At 39.1% G+C, this 17,749-nt stretch overlaps 1 protein-coding gene across 1 annotated transcript in view; it reads left to right on the top strand.

The window, feature by feature from the left end:
* The window catches only part of FAF1 (Fas associated factor 1), a 147,966-nt gene that overhangs the window by 6,430 nt on the left and 123,787 nt on the right, over positions 1-17,749 (top strand). The window contains exon 2 of the mRNA XM_036387834.2: positions 10,454-10,522. Within this exon, the coding sequence (XP_036243727.1) occupies positions 10,454-10,522 (69 nt within the window). The remainder of the gene's footprint in view (positions 1-10,453; positions 10,523-17,749) is intronic.

Here is a 17,749-nt window from a genome sequence, read left to right as displayed (position 1 = left end):
ACTCCTGCTGTAGGAACCGTGAATAATTTACCACTGGAGCACCAATTTGTCTTTAGAAAGAGGTTTATTCTGGTTTTTTCATTCAATTACCTTGAAAAGACTCTTGACATCATAGTAATCATGTCACCATTTCCATCAGCCCATTCATATAGGTATTTGGGTTAGTAGGTCACTGAAACAGATTGAGAGGTGGTAGCTGTAGGATCCTTTTTCAAATGCCATGACAACCAGTACTAATTATAATATTGAAATTAATAATTATATGTACTCCCAAAGGCTAGGAATGGACTTTCATTGAAAGATACTGTGCAAATTGTCATATTGAAAATACCACATGGCTAATATGTCTTAGTAAGCAGGGATCAATTACAGTAAACTTTACACTTACTGAGTTCATATTTCTGTGTGGAAGGAGGTGTGGGAGAGGATGAGCATTTGAGCCATTTGCTACATGTCTTAAGGGGCCTTGAGAATCTCCCATCTTGAGAATATTGTGTTGGAGCTGGAAAGCCTGAAAGGGCAGAGTTTTGCTCTGTATTTGGGCAGTTCTTATGATTCAGTTACCATTGCAAGCCTAGTTTTCACACACTTCCACACTAGAAGTACAAGGTAGCTTTTTAGAGGAACTACATGGCAAATCTTTGACAGGATCTCATATTTTTCTAGTCAGTGAATAAATTTGTGCATATGTGGGGCAGCCATTAGATGAGTCCTTTCCTTTAACTACTGTAGGAACTAGAATAAAAGGCCTGGGGAAGTACCTAACATTTTACTCGTCCCTCATTATTTGGATGAAAGGAAATGACATTCTTACTGGCTGGATTGATACCTACTAATTAAGCCCATTTTTTAGAGTTGACTAGTTAATGTGCAATTGTAAAAAGAAACTGCTCAAAGAGGAAATCAAGGCCTTCATGTATGCATGACATGTTGTTTGGTCTATTGAAATAGTCATCTACTGGTCCTCTATGTCTGACTGGTTGAGCAGGTCTTTGTTCCACAACAGTAGTTAATGCTTTCAAAAGATAAGTCATTAAAGCTGAAGTTCTTAAGAAACATTTTGAAACTAGAACAGAATACGTTAGCCCTTGGGTTATTTTATATATGTTTCCTTTTTAACTATTGCAGAAAACAATTTATAAAGACAAGAACACTGAAACTGAGTCACTTCTATAATTTTTTTTTTTTTCTAAAGGTCAGGTTGTTTGTGTGAGCAAATACCAAAGGTGCCATATCAGCTCAGATCGAAGACCCAGCTGACCTAATGTCTTTTCTACAGCAGTGGCTGGTCCTTAGGAAAGAGCTGAAAGAAACAGGATGTGAATGGATTTACCTCATCCTAGTTTCTGGAAGTCAGCATTTTGAAAGCTTGATGATGTTGTTGTAAAGCTTGATGAGTTTGTTGTAAAACTTTGGAAATAAACTGTGCCAGCTTGAGTTAGTCTTGTGTTCTTCAACTGGCTGAGTTCTTGAGAGACATTTGAGTAGTTTTGTGATATGTGAGTTTGCTCTATAGAAGCTGTGTTCACTTTTCCTCAGTGTGTTGTATACATGTACATACTAAGCCTATTCTATGTAGTTTATTGGAATTTCTGCTGTTTCTTATTAGTACAGAAGTCAAATTTGAGCTGTAGAAATATTAACCCCTAATGGTTTGCACCACAACACAGGGAATGTGGTGTTGATTTCACCTTTAATCAAACTGATTTAAAGAGGAGTCTGCTGTGAAAAACTTAAATATAAATTCCTTTAGAGTTTTGGGGACTCTCACAAATCTAGTGGTTTGCTCTGTGTGTCTCTGCTGACATTTTAGGATGAGAGTGTTTTCAGTACAGATCAGCTGTGTTACAGGATGGTCTCAAAGTTCCTCAGTAGTGGGTATCAGTGCACAGAATTCATGTAGCTTTTCTGATATGCCCTTACCTTCTTTGAATACTTCTTTACTGTTTTCTTCCTTTGGTCCCACTGACTCCCTGTCAGGCTTTCTTGCCTGATGCTTTTAAAAGCTTATATAATATTAATAAAGCTGTTTCTTGTTTTTTTTTTTTTTTTTTTTTTTTTTTTCTTTTCAGCCCTTGTTGGCCTGTGCTATTGGTATGACCTGTACTTGGAGTTTGAATGTGCTGCTGTTTCCCTGCTCTGGATGCCTGTTGGTTTTGGCTGGGGTAGAGTTAATTTTCTTCCCAGTGGCTGTTACGGGGCTCTGCTTTGGATTTGTGCTGAACAGAGTTGATAATAAGGAGATGTTTTTGTTTTTGCTGAGCAGAGTTTGCTCAGAGCCCAGGCTTTTGCTGCTTCTTGTTCTGCTACACTGGGAAGGGGTTGAGGGTGCGCAGGAAGTTGGGACAGGGGACCCAAACTGACCAAAGGGATTTTCCAGACCATCTGACATCATGCTTGGTGTATGAAGTGGGGGGAAGAAAGAGGAAGAGAGGATCTTCAGAGTGTTGGTGTTTGTCTTCCCAAGTAACCACTACATGTGGTGGGACCCCGTTGTCCTGGAGGTGGCTGAACACCTGCCTGCCCATGGGAAGCAGGGAATTATTTCTTTTTGTAGCTTTGCTTGTGTGAGTGACTTTTGCTTTCCCTATTAAGCTGTCTTTATCTCAAACTGTGAGTTTTCCAGCTTTTACCCTTCTGATTCTCTACCTGGTCCCACTGCTGGGGCAGTGAGTGAGCAGTTCCATGGGGCTTGGCTGCTGGCTGGAGTCAAACCATGCCAATGCCTTTTCCAGGTTTTGAAGAGTATGTCTGTTTCTTGCTGTCCTGTTCTTCACAAAAAATTAAAAAGAGTGTTTGCAAAATGCTGACTAAAATATTCTTTTGTATGGATCAGTACTCTTCCTTTGTGTGCGTATCTAGAAAGTGGCTTTTATTTATTGTTGAGTTGTTTTTAAAATTCTGCTGCTTTTGAGATAATGAGGAGAAAGGAGATGAGTGCAAATGTGCAGCAAGCATTTGTTTGACCCATGCAATTATTTTCTTTTTTCCATCAGTTTTTCTTATGTGATACTGTAAGGGCAAAATGATTCAGGAAACCTTGGGGTTTTGCTTTCACTGACATCCTTAATAAAAGTATTAAACAAACACAGAAACTTTGGGATAATCCTAACTAAAACATGTTTGTAGTTGTTGGGTAAAGGCTGTCTTCAGTCCTCAGGAAAGACAAATGGGTTTGGTAGCGTAGGGTACTAATTAATGGGTACTGACTTTTGGTTTGTATTTTAATTCAGTTTGACCACTGCTCTTTGTATGTAACGTGTGTGGCTTAAACACTGGAGTGTTAGCATGGGGCTTGGGAGGCTTGAGTTCATGTCTTGGCTCAGCTCATGGGCTTCCTAGGGATCTGCCTTCGTGGTATTCTGGAATCAGAATTTGCTCCAGAGTCTTGGGAGAGTTGACAGTCTGCTGGAATCCATTTGAACGTGGTTAGTGTGGTGCTGAGTGAGTTAGTTCTGCTGAGAAGTGGTTAGAGCTTCATGCTACCAGTTTAGACTTTGTCCCCAGCTTGCTTTGTTTGGAAGGCTTGCAGTCATCTCAGAGTATGGGCAAAGTTCACTCCTTTCTGCTTGGTAGCTACAGGTTGAAATGTCTTCTGTGACCTTCATAAATACTATTTTTCCTTCTCCCCTCTCCCCTCCCCACCTCGCTTTGCTTAAGGAGATGCTCAAATAGGAGAATGATGAAATTTGTAAGTAGTTGGGTGTGGGAGTTGAAATGCGTTGGGCAAACTTTATTCTGGCATATTTGCCTAAACCCTTTCTTGATTTCTGATGCTGGTAAGTAAATTAGCTTGTTTTTGCTAAATGAACAGCTGGTGAATCTGCTTAATTTTTACCAGATGGTCTTCTGAGTATGAAAAAAACAGAGAAGCATTCTTATCTTTTCAGTTAGATGCTTGCAGTAGGTGACCTTTCAGTCTGTGTCTTGGTCGATATGCCTGGATGTTGTTTTCTGAGTGTTTGTCTGAAACAGAAGTAAAAGTTAATTTAATAACCACGGATGACTCATATTAAGAACAGTCTCGATACACTGCTAGGGTTGTTGCAGGTTAGAATGAGCAGGGATGGATGCCACAGAAGGGTGGAGCTGCTGAAGTCTGTGGAGGTGATCCTGATACTGGTGGGACTCTGGGAGGAGAAGAACTGAGGTACCAAAAAAATCTAAATTCTGAGTGTCTGAATGTGCTGCATCTCTTAATAGCCCGGAAGGGAGTTCCACAGGCATCTTAAATTTGATATTATGGTACTAAAGCCTTTACTTGCTTGGCTAGGCATGTTGGCTTAACTTTACCTGGTTTGGGGGAAGAAGTGTTACACTTTGTTTCAGTAGCTTTGACGTAATCACCATTGCAACAGTGTATGTGTGAATTTAAAGAAAATTTTCTGACTTATTAACATGCCATGAGTGATTTAGTATCCTAAATCTTTCTGGGTTTGAGTGGATTTCTAGCTGATACAATCTGGAGCTAGCCTTGGTTCTTTATGGAGACTTGATATTTATCCTTGATTACTGAGCCATTCTCCTCATAATGGCTGGGCAAAAGAAGCAAAGTCCTATGCTTGACTCTAGAAAGAGGAAACTCAGGATTGGGTTGTTTAAAAATCTTGCATCTAGGAACCTGATTTTTGTTAGGAATCCTTAAGGATTTGTTAGGAATGCTTAAGGATTTTTCTAGAAGCAGTAGTAGCCACTTGGTGGGCTGTACAAGTGTTCTGGGAGCCTGAGGCAGGCCATTCTTTCTCATTGTTCAGGGGAGAGCACTGCTGCCAGGAGTACTGAGTTTGCCATCAGTCACTGCACTGACAAAGCAGAGCAAGTCCAGTGAAGGGTTACCTAGGAAGGGAGGAGGCTGGAGCATTTTTGTGTGAAAGGTGATGTTAAGGGAGCTGGCATTGTGTAGCCTGGGAGAGGAGGCTGCAGGAGGATCTAGTTCCTGTCTCAGTTGTACAGTGGGTGATAACAGACAATACAGAATCAAATTTCTCTTGCAGTTGGAGTGTGAGGGTGAGAGGCAATGGATATAGGTTACAGCTTGGGGAATTATAATTAAATATAAGGAAAAGCAATTCTCAGTGAAGGTGGTAAAGCACTGGAACAAAATGCCCAGAGAGGCTGTAGACTCCCTGTCTTTGGAGATATGCAAAACCTGGCAGGGAGTTGAAGTGTGTCTGTGAACTGTCTGGTTGTAATTGAAGAGGTGAATAAAGCAGTAAGGTAAATCTTGGTTCTTTTACACAGGAAATATGCAAGGAGATAGGTAATATCCTTTGCTGTAGCTCAAATGCTACTCAGAACAGCTCTGAGTGGTTTGTTGTTTTTAAGCTGCTGATCTGGGTAATTCAGCTGTCCTGAGCAGGTTTGTGGCCTGGACTCAAAGAGTTTTTCATGCTTTTAGTATCTCTCAATTTTTGAAGAGTAAGTTACCCAAGGGATAGTGAATTGATTTTTGACAATTTATGTTCTTTGGCAGCGTTTCTTATGTCTCTTGAAACCCTCATATATATTTATGGAATGGAGTTAACTCTAGGTGCTGTGCTCTATCTAGTGATAAAAATTTATTTGGTGCTTTCAAAAGTAAGCACTTCCTAGGGTGTTGTCTGTGCACTTGCAGGTGTGTTAGTGCTGACTTCCTGAGCTTTTGTAGGGCATCCCAGAGGGTGAAAGCTTTTCTTCCTAAGCAATCCTGTTGAATCTTTTGGTGCCTTCATGCAGTTGTTTCTTTGGGCATTGTAGCATTTGGCTAAACATTGAAATGATGGACTGAGCTATAGATTATTTTGTTTTTAATCTGACTGTACAGGAGTGAGTGGTACCCAATGCAATTCACAGCTGTCTGTGAATTACAGCCCTGGTTTTAATGGGCCTGAACCTGTTGTACAAAATGTTCTAGGCCTAATTTGGGTTAGGTGGTCCCTTTTTGGAGAAAATACAGCTACTGTTAGTATCCACAGGAAGTATGGAATTGTTCAAAAGGAATGTTGAGACTTAGTCCTCCATATCCAGCTACTGCTCTTAGGCCAAAAGTGGCCTTTTGGATACTTTGCCTGCTGCATTTTGCCTTGGCCAGGGGGGGAATGGTGCCACAGGTGAGAGACATCCTGCCTTGCTGCTAATGCCATGTCCTGCCAGCTCCTGCGCAGGGGGGCAGCGTGTGAGGCTGTATGTGAGTGTCAGCAGCTGCTGCTGCAGGAGCAGCCCAGCCCTGTGCTGGCAGCAGCAGCTGGCCCTTGCAGCTCTGCCATGGATCCTGCATCCCTGCAGCAGGTGCTGGGGGGCAGCTGCTGCCAGATGGGGAGGGCAGCTGCTCCCTGGGCTGTGGAGGTGGGCTGGAGCCTGGGCTGCTGGGGTGGGGTGTCCCAGAGGGTCTCAAACCCCACATCCAGCTGTTACAGCTGCTGGGGTCAGACCACCCTGCAAGGGATTTAGAAGAGCCAGTCTGTCATCCTGCATTACAGCTTTCTGGAAGCAGCTCCTCGCTTTGTCTCAAAAGCCTTGGAGTCTGTCTGCCCTCACAACTTGTTCCTATTGAATTGTTTCCTCACTACTTTGCTTCTTTTATTAAGGTTGATGTTACTGTGCAAGGCTAGCACCCTAATGTTTACCTGTGAAACATTCCAAGGGTAAGGTCTCCATTGCTGTGGGGATATGAAGCTACCTGGAAAAAAAATTTGGAGAACACTCTGAAATTTTATTATGTGAAAATTTCAATCTGCCTGGTGGAAACACTTACCTGCCCTGAAAAAGCAGGATGCTAAAAAGGTTGTTTTAACATTCAGTAACTTTATCTTCAGAATCTGATTATGTATTCAGCACACAACAAAAGTTTTCTCATCTTTGCATTCGTTTTCCTCTTGTGTGGTCTGGAAAAGCACAGAAGTGATTGCAGAGTCTCTGGAGCTGCTGTGAAGTCTGAAAATGATATCCTAGATCTACAGGAAATGCAGGGAGGAGGAGGAACTTGTTCTACCTTTTCTTCTCCTTTGTCCTCCAAAAAAATTCTTGGTTTCTTTCTGATGTGTAAAGGTTTACAAATCAGTGAGCCTTCAAGGTTTTACCTTTTCTGTGGTGGTTTGTTCCTTTCATCTTTTGATGACTTAGAGGATGTGCTGGTTGTTCACTGAAACAAGATTTAGTAGTATTCAGGTAGGAATTTTCTTTTAAAATATTTAATGCCTTCTGTTAAGCAGGTGTCTCATGAAAATAAAGCCGAATAAAAATCTGTGAATAATAAAAAAAGTCTCCTCAGCCCCTCTCTCTACTTGTTCAGAGATGCATTTTTGCATCTTTAGGGCTCATCTGCTGTGCTATATTTTTAAGGATTTTTCACTTTTTTCTGAACAAATTTAACTTTCTTTTTCCCATTAAATTTTTGTTTGTTTGTTTCTTGCTTGGGTAGAATAAAAGGAATAAACACGAGGAAAACATCTTTATGTATTGTAAATAATTAAACCCTGTGAATTCTAGTGTGCCTTTCTAGATAAGTGAGGCATAGAGCCCTAAGGTGCCAGGTGTCCCTTGGACTTGTACTAATGAAACTATTCCAAATATAATGAAAAAAAAGCCAGGTAATGTGGGAAGTATTCCATTAGAAGAAGCTCTTTTAAATATTCCAGCCATAGGAAAAGCTGAAATCAGCCCTTGCAATTAGGGATGAGAGGCAAACCCATGAGGAACCAGACTTTGTTAATTTTGTTGCTCACAGAACCTGCTGGTTTCCTGTGTGCTTTCCCTAAAGAAAACAAAGGCAGGAGCAGCCAGGTTGTTCTGGGACTGATCTGTCACCACAGAGCCTTTGACGTCATGTCAGGCTTGCCACTGAGGGACTGCCTGTCTTGTGTGCTTAATTTCTTAGGGAAAATCAAAGACATGCAAACCAGATGATTTTCTTTAGTTTAGCTTGCATGACATGATGCAGATACAAGGAAGCGGCAGTTTTTGGTTGCTGGGGGTTTTTGGTCTCCCTGATGGCTTTTGATTTGATGCAAGGATTTGTATGTTGTATGTAGTGTTTGAATGTTGAAATAGTGCAATATAATAAGATTCTAAATAATCTTAATTTTCTGCAACTCTGACATTAACAGTGTGTTGAAGATCTGGGAATGCCTCTTTTCTGGTTACATTGATAAGTAGCACTCATTCTTTCCTGGTGCAATTCTGAAATGTTTGTTTTCTGTTTTATTGACAGCTAGCAAAAATGATCCATCTGGAAAGTGAAATCTTTGTTTAAGAACTCCTCAAAAATCAAATATTACAAAGGAGTGTAAGAATGGTGCAAAGATTTTGACCAAAAATGCTTGTCTTGGCTATTAAGAATTCTGATGATCTTTATTTTCAGCTGGTGTTTACACCTGTCTGTTCTTGTTACCCAGTGACTCTGCATTGCTGAGTGACCAAGAGCAGGCTTCTGTTTTACATTGTAAGTCACCAGAAGGATGATTCAGGAAGGATGCACACGCCAGGTGAATTAGCTGTTTAATTACTCTGCCCTCACTGGCATGAATTAACTCCTTTCACTGTGTGCTCTGGCAGAAGGATAAGCTAATTTTGTTTAGTTTATCTCAAAATGAGAGTATGCCAAAGTGAGCTGAACTGATTTGCAGTTAGTATGGGCTAAGAGAGGACAGTGGCAAGTCAGCAGAGCTGCAGGAATGATAAAAAGAGGGGACAACTAAAACCAGTGTTAAAGCCTGTATTGTAGGAACCATCTCCTCAGCTTCACCTGCACAGCCCAGGGTGAGAACAACACATTGTTGGTCAAGTTCTTATTGTAGGCTGGAACACAAGGTAGTTCTTCAAAAGGTCATGCAGATTTTGCAGGGCTGACTAAAGAGAAATAGTAACTTTTTCTGTAATGACCAGATTAAGTGTGTTTCACTGGGATGTTAACAGAATCTCAGACTTCTGCAGAGCTTTTTCTCAGAGTAGGATTTTTTGCAGCAGATCTGTTGACATCAGTTCCAGTGGCAGGTTGATGGGAGTATGAACCATCCTGTGATTTCAGAAATGACAAGCTCAAGCCCTGTACTCTGCAAACCTACCTGGCTTAAGTGTATATAAATGTATAAGCATTTGCTGGGGATTGTGTTGAAGTTTTGTTCCATTTTTAACTTCAGAAATAACTGCAAGAAATAATGGAAAAGAAGGCAAAATGATGCTTCTAAGGAGCAAAGTGGTGGTTTTTTAGCACTCCCAATATGAAGTGGGTGAAATTCAGCATTAACACAGCATGCTCTGAAGTGGAAGAAATTTTGTTTTGTTGCAGAGAGGATCGATGTGGTGATGAGAGCAGTGTGCTGCCTCCCCTCTGCAGGCAAAATTCTCCATAATTTCCTCTTGTGGTCCTTCAGACTGGTCCATTTTGTGTTGACATACTGCATGTAGTGCTTTGTAAGTGCGGATTTTTTTTAGGGTTGAATTTAGGAAGAGAGAATTTGCCTTGAATTTCTTCGTGATTTCTTCTTTTTTATGTTTTCATGCTTGTAAATTGGAAAAAAAGAAATGGGAAATATATGACCTGATGGCTCTTTATGTCTTGGTAGGAAAAAAAGTGTCTGCTTAGCTTCCTTCTTCTCTTACAACATAAAGGAAATCAGGAAAACTGATAGTTTGCTGCTGCTATCTAACTCTGTGTTATTACTGTTAAAAGGTTTGGGTTTTTATTTTTTGGATGCAGTTTTATATACCACAGTTATATAAAACTGTGTGGTAGAGCAGAAAGAACACGATCATGTTTCAGACCTTGTAAAATTCTGAACTCCTCTTGTGTGTTTGAATACACTTAGGATGAAAGATAATTCCAGAAAGAAACTTAGCTGTTTCCTCTTTTCCCTTTTGGTAAAATAGATCTGATATGCTTCAATGTGAATGGTGGCAAATATGTGGCAGAATGAATAGCAATGCTCTGCCTGCTGAAGTTGAATAGTTGAAAAGGTCTGGGTATCAAAAAAGGCAGCAGGTTGCTGCATCTCAGCTTTTGCTGAGTAGAGGTGCTCTTGTGTTTGCAATTAAGCTCAGTTCAAAATACGGTTTTATGAGGGTTAACCTTAAAAATGCTATTGTGTTAATTTGTTGAACTAGGTAAAGCCAGAGTACAGGGATAGAACTTCAAGGTTTTTTGTGCTCTCTTTTAAAGTAGTATGAGTGCTTCATAGTTTTGAAGGTAAAACACCTTTATGGGACAGCACTGTTGTCCTAATTTTACAAATAACTGCTTGGTCTCACTTCCCTAGGTGGCTTGCTCAAGGTTACACAAGAGTCCTCTGATGGAACAAGGGAATTATATCTAAATGTTTGATGTTTAAAGTCTGATTTCTGGATTACCCTTTTGTAACAGAAAGGGAAAACCTATACTTTTCCTGTTATCCTGTTGAAATGAATTGAATTATAAGTATTAATACCCTGATTTTGATCAATGCTTTTAATTCTCTTTACTGCTTCTTTTTATTTTTAGGCATGTACTGGTATTGAAAATATTGATGAAGCTATAACGTTGCTTGAACAAAATAACTGGGATTTAGTGGTAAGTATTCTAAGAAAATGACTTCATAGATCAACCCCACATAACAGTGACATGGCATCTTGCTAAGACAGCTGGTAGCTTTATTTCAAATTTGGGGGTGTCTCGTGGCTGGGACAAACAGGCTGTTATGTGCAGACTGTTTCTGGTCTGTTACAGCCTCATCTCCAAGTAAATGTGATCCTGAGTTGAACAAACCCTGCTCTGCTGTGATTGTCTTCAGGATTTTTAAATTTCTTTCTTGTCCTCTAAAGCCATGTTTCATATTGTCTTTAGTTTCCTCTTGGCTTCATTGTGTAAGAAATGTTATGAAGGGTAGTGTTTTTAGAAGACCTGTGTGTACACACATGGGTTTTGAGGATTTAGGTTCCTATGGAAGAAAGGGAAGATAAAACAACTTTTTCAAATTTTCATCTGCTTTTAATTTAAAATTAGGATTGTTGCTCTTCTGTTGGTGGTTGTGCAGGATTGAGTCAGATGATTAAAGCCATAACTTTATTTAGATTTGGTGCTATCCAGAGACCATTAAGTACAAACAAAATATCCAGCAAACACTCATCCTGAAAAAACCTCTCATCTATTTTGCCACAAGGTTCAATGTGCAGACAAGTAGGAGGAAACCAATAAAACCAAGCAAAATAGTTTTAGGTGTTTTAAGACTCTTCATAGCATTAGTAAATAAAGAAACTATTAATCCAATTTCTTAAGGTTTAGAAGTGTAATCTATAACAAACTTAATTAAAAAGTGAATGGTCTTCCTTTCAACTGTAAAACATTTGATTTCCCCCCTTTTTTTTTTTTCTCTTTTCCAAGTGAGTGACCTTTGGACCAGTCCAAAATATCAGAAAGTTATTATGAAAAAAATTAGATTTCCAAAATTGGCTAGGGATGTAGTTTGAACTGTAACCTATTGTAAACCAGTACAAACTCCCAACACTTGAAACTACATGTTAAAATGAACATTGTAGTCTGTATTTTGCAACATGTCAAGGTATGAGCAAGAGTGAGACACCAGCAAGCAGAAGGGAGTGTCTGTCATCAGTGGCTTCAAACAGAAAAACCCAGATGTGTGTTGAGTGTTGGAGTTAAAACACCTTTTGTCATAGTTGTTTGAAGTGACATGGCATGAGGTCTTTTAAAAATACAAGTGTTTACTGGAAGACAAGGAGTAGCCTTGTTCATTCTGTTCAGGTTGTGAAGTTCCCAATACAATCCATTAGATCTGTTGGTTGTGGTTTTCTGGGATTTGTAAATTGTGTGCATTACAATAAATGGTCAGCAGGTTGGGTTAAATGAGGGAAGTGCCATGAAAAATGGTCAGAACAAGTCTCTTCTGAGACTCCAGAATGAGCAGAAAGCAGAATGAAGTTTTTAAAGCTATGAGGACATCTTTAAATACTTAATTTATTAATGATTACTAGATGATCTAGAAGTAGAATATAGAGAGGAAAGAAGTAATGACCCAAATGTGCAAGCTTAAAAAAGGCATAGGGAAAGTAAGAAAGGTAGAAAATTAGGAATGCAAGAGGTACTTGAGGAAGGTACATAATTTTTGAAACTAGGCAGAAGATGAATGAGAGGTATGTCTATGAAAAGCAAATGGTAAGTTGTAGAAGAAAAAAAATAATGTTGAGGAGACTGTAAGTGAAGGAGATGCCCTAAGGGTCTGTCCTTAACAGGACACTGGCTCATTTTTATTCAAAGCAGCCCTGGAATAAAAAAGGGAGTGGGAGTGAAAGTCAAATCCTGCTAATCTAACAAGGAGGTAGAAACAAAAGAATAAGGAAGAGAAGAGTGAAGAAAAGGAGTTCCTGGGGTGTGAGAGGATCAACTATCTCTGCTAGGCAAGGGTTTTTAGCATTTCAGAAGAACTTGAGGAAAGGCTCATGACTTAAGAGAAATGTAGCATTTCTTATTTTAGAATTAAAAGTGCATGATCCACATGTGGTGGGGTTTGTTTGTTTGGTGGTTTTTTTTTTGGTTGGTTGTTTTTTTTGGTTTTTTTTTTTTTTTTTTAATACCTTAAATTCAGTAGTCGAGTATATATTTAGTGCCTAGGAACTGGGGAGGGTTTGTTTTAATTCAAAAGGTCCTGGGTTTTTTTTTAGCTGAGATGAAAAATGAAAGAAATCCTTTAGTTTGGCACTAAATATGTCGTTCAACTCAGAGCAAAACTTTTCTTTGATTTCTAAGGAAAACCAGACTTGAAGAACTTGGTTCACAGTTCATGAAGACAGTAGTGAAGTAGTGATGATTTTGGTAAGGGCTCCTCTGCCATCCTTTGACCCCAAGTGTTGGGTAAATGGGAAGAACACAATTTCTGTTTTCTCTAATTTCACTTCGTTTTCTGCATCTGATTCAGAGGATTTTTAATGTTGATTCCTTTACTTCTGTGATGTTGGAAGTAAAATCAGAAGTCAGTATTTGATGAGGAAATCTGTGAGGCACCCAGGCTAATAAGTAGAAAGCTAAGCAAATCCCATTTGGATATCATCAGCCAAAGTTCAGGGACACTCCTGCAGCAAAAGGAGGAAAAACCAAAAACATAAGGAAGTTCTTGTCTCAAAGAGATTGTTTACTCTTGCTTTTCACTCAGCCTGTCTGTATCTCAATTCCATGTTCCTGTTTGGGGAAAAAAATGCCGTGCATTATCAGAGGCTGTGCTAAAGACCCAGGTTGAAGATTCCCTTGGGCACCTGTTGCTTCTTGAACTCTCTGACATTCAGCTCAAGGGCTTTGTTATTTCTCTGGGACTTCAGCCAAAACAACCAAGAGAAGTAGCCCTGGTGAGCTGGAAAGCAGAAGGATCCCAAACAGAAACAGAGAAGTAGGTACTGACATGGGCTGACAGAGAAGTACATCAAAATGCACAGAGACAGCAGAGGTTGCTAGGTTCACAAAACAAGTTCCTTACATTGTGCTACAAGTGCTGTGTGTTTGTGTAAGCTTCTCTGAGGATTACTTTGTTTGCACTGAAGAAGTATTCCTGCTTCTGACTTTGTCCCTGTATTTTTTCCCCTGGTCTTGCTAGAATTTATTATTAAGTGTTAAAATGTCACCAGTATCTTTCCTATTACTGTTACTATGTTCTGTATCTTTTGGACATTTGGTTTTACCTTTAAACAAAGCTAAACCTGGGTTAAGTGTAAGGCTCTCCTTTCTGGGTTTAGTTTTTCTAATAGTCATTTCTGGTTTTTGTTAAGAATTTAAAAGAATTCCTTTTCCTTTTCAGTTTAGAACTGGAACATCAGCTTCCTATTTTTGAACTTTAAAATATTACTTACCCCAGTTAGAAGTCTTTATCTCTAATCCTCTCTATGGGATACTCTAAGACAATATAAACTGCCTTTAATTTATCTTGAGTTGGGTACTAAATAAACTGGATTTAAATGTCTCAGAGTTGTATATGTTTCATAGTGCTCAAAGCAGTTGTATATGTTTTGCAGTAGCTGCTTGAAGCAGTATGGGAAGCTGTCTTTCATAAAGGTTTGGTTGCTTGGCTTTGTTCAAGTGCTCAAAATAAAATTGGTCACAAGAGTGCTGCAGAGGAATTCATATGCAGCAACAGTGTAAAAACTGCTTGGTGGGATCATGAAGCCTAATTTTGCCAATAATTAGTTCCCCTCTGCTGCATATGACTTGGCCTTTGTGGTGGTCTGCTGCATATAGAGCAGCTTGGGGTTTTTCTGTGTTAGAACACTGTAGCCTAATTACAGGGCTTATTATAGGCTGGGCGATGAAACGTTTCAGATGTTCTGTGAGATACAGAAGATCAACATAGATAATATAATGATCTCTTCAGGCATTCTGCTATAAATGGATGCAGCTCTCTTAAGCCTCCCAGGGTTGCTGGTATGTTATTTCCTGAGTGTCATTTCTTTCAGCTCTATTAATTTACAGTAATTTTTAACATCTGAGGAAGCAGAAGTTAGGAATTTCTGTCCAATGTGGTTTCATAGCTTGCCCATTTAGACTCTGACCTTCTCTTTTGGCACGTGAAGGTAAGGAATGACAGATAAAGGCATCTTAAACTTTGTGTATAAACAATTAAATAAAAGTTTGAAAAATCCCACCTCTGTGTCTGTTGAAATGTTTCTGATGATGGTTCATATTTAAAGGAAAATCACCCATTAGTGACTTGACCTTATGCAGTGTGGATCTTTATATATGTGAGGTTATGACACAGGTGAGAGCTTTTTGCTCTCTTGAGATCCAGTGCTTGAATCTGTGCATGAAAGTAAGTGAAGTGGTCTGCTCTGCCTTTCACAGATTTAATGAAAAATTCAAGTCCTTCATATGCAGCATGACTTCATATTCTGTACTGGTAATCAGAATAGGTTTTTTGAATGAAAAGCAGAATTCACCACACTTAATTTTCTGCTTTTTCCAGGATGGCCATTTCTGGTTTTACTCCTGTTCCCTGGTTTAAAATAGTTTTTATTTCATTTCTTTTCCAAGAGACATTGTAATATGGGTACTTTTTAGTATTGCTTTAAGAAGAAAATTAATTTCATCAAAATAATGGGGGGAGGGGGGGCATTTATTTTCCAATATTCAGTTTTCTTGTAACTATGTGTATAATGATTGTACATATATAACCCCCTCCCATTTTTATTTTCAAAATTACCTTTGTGCCTTCCTGCTGTACTTGGTTTGATTATTCTGTATTCTGGTAGAGGAACAAAGCACAGTATAACTTCAGTAAAACCAGCAGTGTAGTGTACCTGGAGATGGGATGACTTGCAGTTCCTGTCATACTCAGGTTCCAAGAATCTCCTGACAAGAAGTGATTCTCTGTCTTGGAAGGAGAAATTGTATATTTTGAAATCTGTTTTTATAAAGCTTCAGCTCTCAACTAGAACTTTTAATTTTAAATGGATAACTTAGAGAGATGGAGGGTTTTTTTGCATCTTGCTTGTAAACTTCTTGGAAAAGAATATTTCTCAGACAGGATTTTTTTTTACTCTAAGTACCAATTTTGTATATGTGTATTTACATCCGTGTAACGTCTTTTTGAACAAAGTAACTGAACAGACAAAAAAATTGAATTGAGAAAAATCAGGTAGGACTTGGCAATTTTTTATTTCTCTTGGAGGTGCCCATTTAGGTGGGAATGACAAAGAATGGGCTCTTGACAGTTATCAGCAATCTGTTATTTGTATCTTCCAGTGCTCTAACCAGTAACAACCCTTTTGTTATAAGGTGTAGCAAATTTCAGTAGGAGCTGGTAAAACTGATACACTTAGATTGTATTTTGTCCCTCTTGCTCTGGTTTGCCCTGCTACAGCTTTGATGTGGTCTCTCCTTGTATGTTATTTTGATTGATTTGAATTAGTCTGCCTCCAGAAACTAGGTGATTAATCTGAATTTGGCACACAGCCCTTTCTTTTCCTTAAATGTGGGGCAGTGTTCAGTGTATGTTTATGCCCTGTGTTCAGCAGCTGTCCTGTTGCATTGCAAGGCTGTGCTTCAGTGCCTGGGAACCAGGACTGCACTTTATGGTGATGGTCTTCATCACACTGGCCCTTTGATTTTGTATTGCTGACCTGCTGTTTTCTTTCCTTTAGAATTGCATACTGAATATGGCACAGGTTTGACAGCACTCAGTGTGGGAACAGTGAGAAGTTCAGGGTATATTCCTCTCATTAGGACTAAATCTCAGGGATTTTCACTGTTGGGAACATGGGCTTGTCTGTGTATTAATAACATTCTCCCTGTGGTCAGATGAACAGTCTCATCTGCCTACTGGAACCAGAGGTTTGTGTATATATATATATATATATATTTTTTTTTTTTTTAAGGAGCATTTAAAGTTTTGTTTTAGACAGGTGCTCTCCTGTGGATCTGGGTGTCCTGTGGAACATGTTCTTGTCAGCTCAGCAGGTTTGTTCTCACTGTTACTGCAGTGAGGAGCCTGTCCAGCATTCACAACCTTGCTGCCAGCAGAGGGAAGGAAGAAGAAAGCCCTGGGTTAGATAATCCCAAGGAGTGTTGGTGGATGGGCATCCCACTGGTGCAGGCATCCCATGGGCATGGTGCCTGTTCTCCAGGAAATTTAGGAGTGCAGGGTTTTTTGTGTGTTCAACTACAGCATTAATCTCTCCTAGCAGGACACAATTATATGTGAACTTGTCTTTTACAAAGGGCTATAGAAATCCCCATTGGAAGTCTTTAATGTATTTTCTCTTAAATTAGGGATCCCTGCTTGCAAAAATTGTTGTATTTCTCGTTCTCCTTATTTCCAGCATTTTGCAGCTTTCAAAGTGACATTTGTGTGTCTTTGAGTAAGCTCAGATGGATGCTGTGCATTTTATGCAGCTGAGTGGTTGCACAGAAGACTTGTTGATTCTTAAAAACAGTATTAAATGAATTGGTTTTACTTTCTTTCAAATGCCTTAATCTTTGATAAAACACCTTTCCTTTTAATGTATTTTTTCATGGAAGATTATATGAAATGTGTGGGTCTGTAGGCAGTTGTAATCATGGTATGGCTTTTCACATAGTTGTATGCACATTCATCCATTAAAAAAACCAACCAACTCCTCAAAACAACCCCCAAAAATCTGCTTTATTCATGTGAGGGTAAAAAAGGGGTTGTGTCTATGTGTTTTATGGCTGTATTTTGTTGCTGTGATGATGTATATGAAATTTTAGTTTTCTTTCTGACCAGAAAGAGAGTGGAGAAGATTTTTAGGTAAAGCTTTACTGGCAATATTGTAAAGTAAAATGTAAATTCTGTCTCTCCTTTTCAAATAACAGATGAAATTTAGTTACTTAAATAATTTAGGTTTTTAGTTACTAATGTAGTTTTTGTTAAGAAATAACGTAAAGTTTTTCTTGTACAGTGATCATACAAGCAATGGGACTAAGAGATTTAGATTTCTGTTCATGGTGAAAGACTCTTGTTTCTTTTAACAGAGACTTTTGTGTTCTGAGAATAAATAAAAAGCAGCACCTGAGATCCCAGTACTGCCCCATAGTACTGCTGGAGCTCTGTGGATGCATCACCCACCTACCTTAGCTTTTACAAATACTTTTTTAGAGCTGCTACCTCTTATTGGTAGTTTCTACAAAGATTGCTTAACATTCGTTTCTCCTGAGACATTCAAATTTCAGAACAAATTTCTAGAATATACTAATAGTGAATTGGCTGGTATGAGTTATCTGTAGTTTATTACCCTGTGACTGTGACCTATTTAGTTGAACTAAAAATTGCACACATCTTATAAA

The sequence above is a fragment of the Molothrus ater genome, chromosome 9, assembly GCF_012460135.2.
Source record: "Molothrus ater isolate BHLD 08-10-18 breed brown headed cowbird chromosome 9, BPBGC_Mater_1.1, whole genome shotgun sequence".
Taxonomy (NCBI): domain Eukaryota; kingdom Metazoa; phylum Chordata; class Aves; order Passeriformes; family Icteridae; genus Molothrus; species Molothrus ater.
This window is presented reverse-complemented; position numbering and strand designations above follow the sequence as displayed.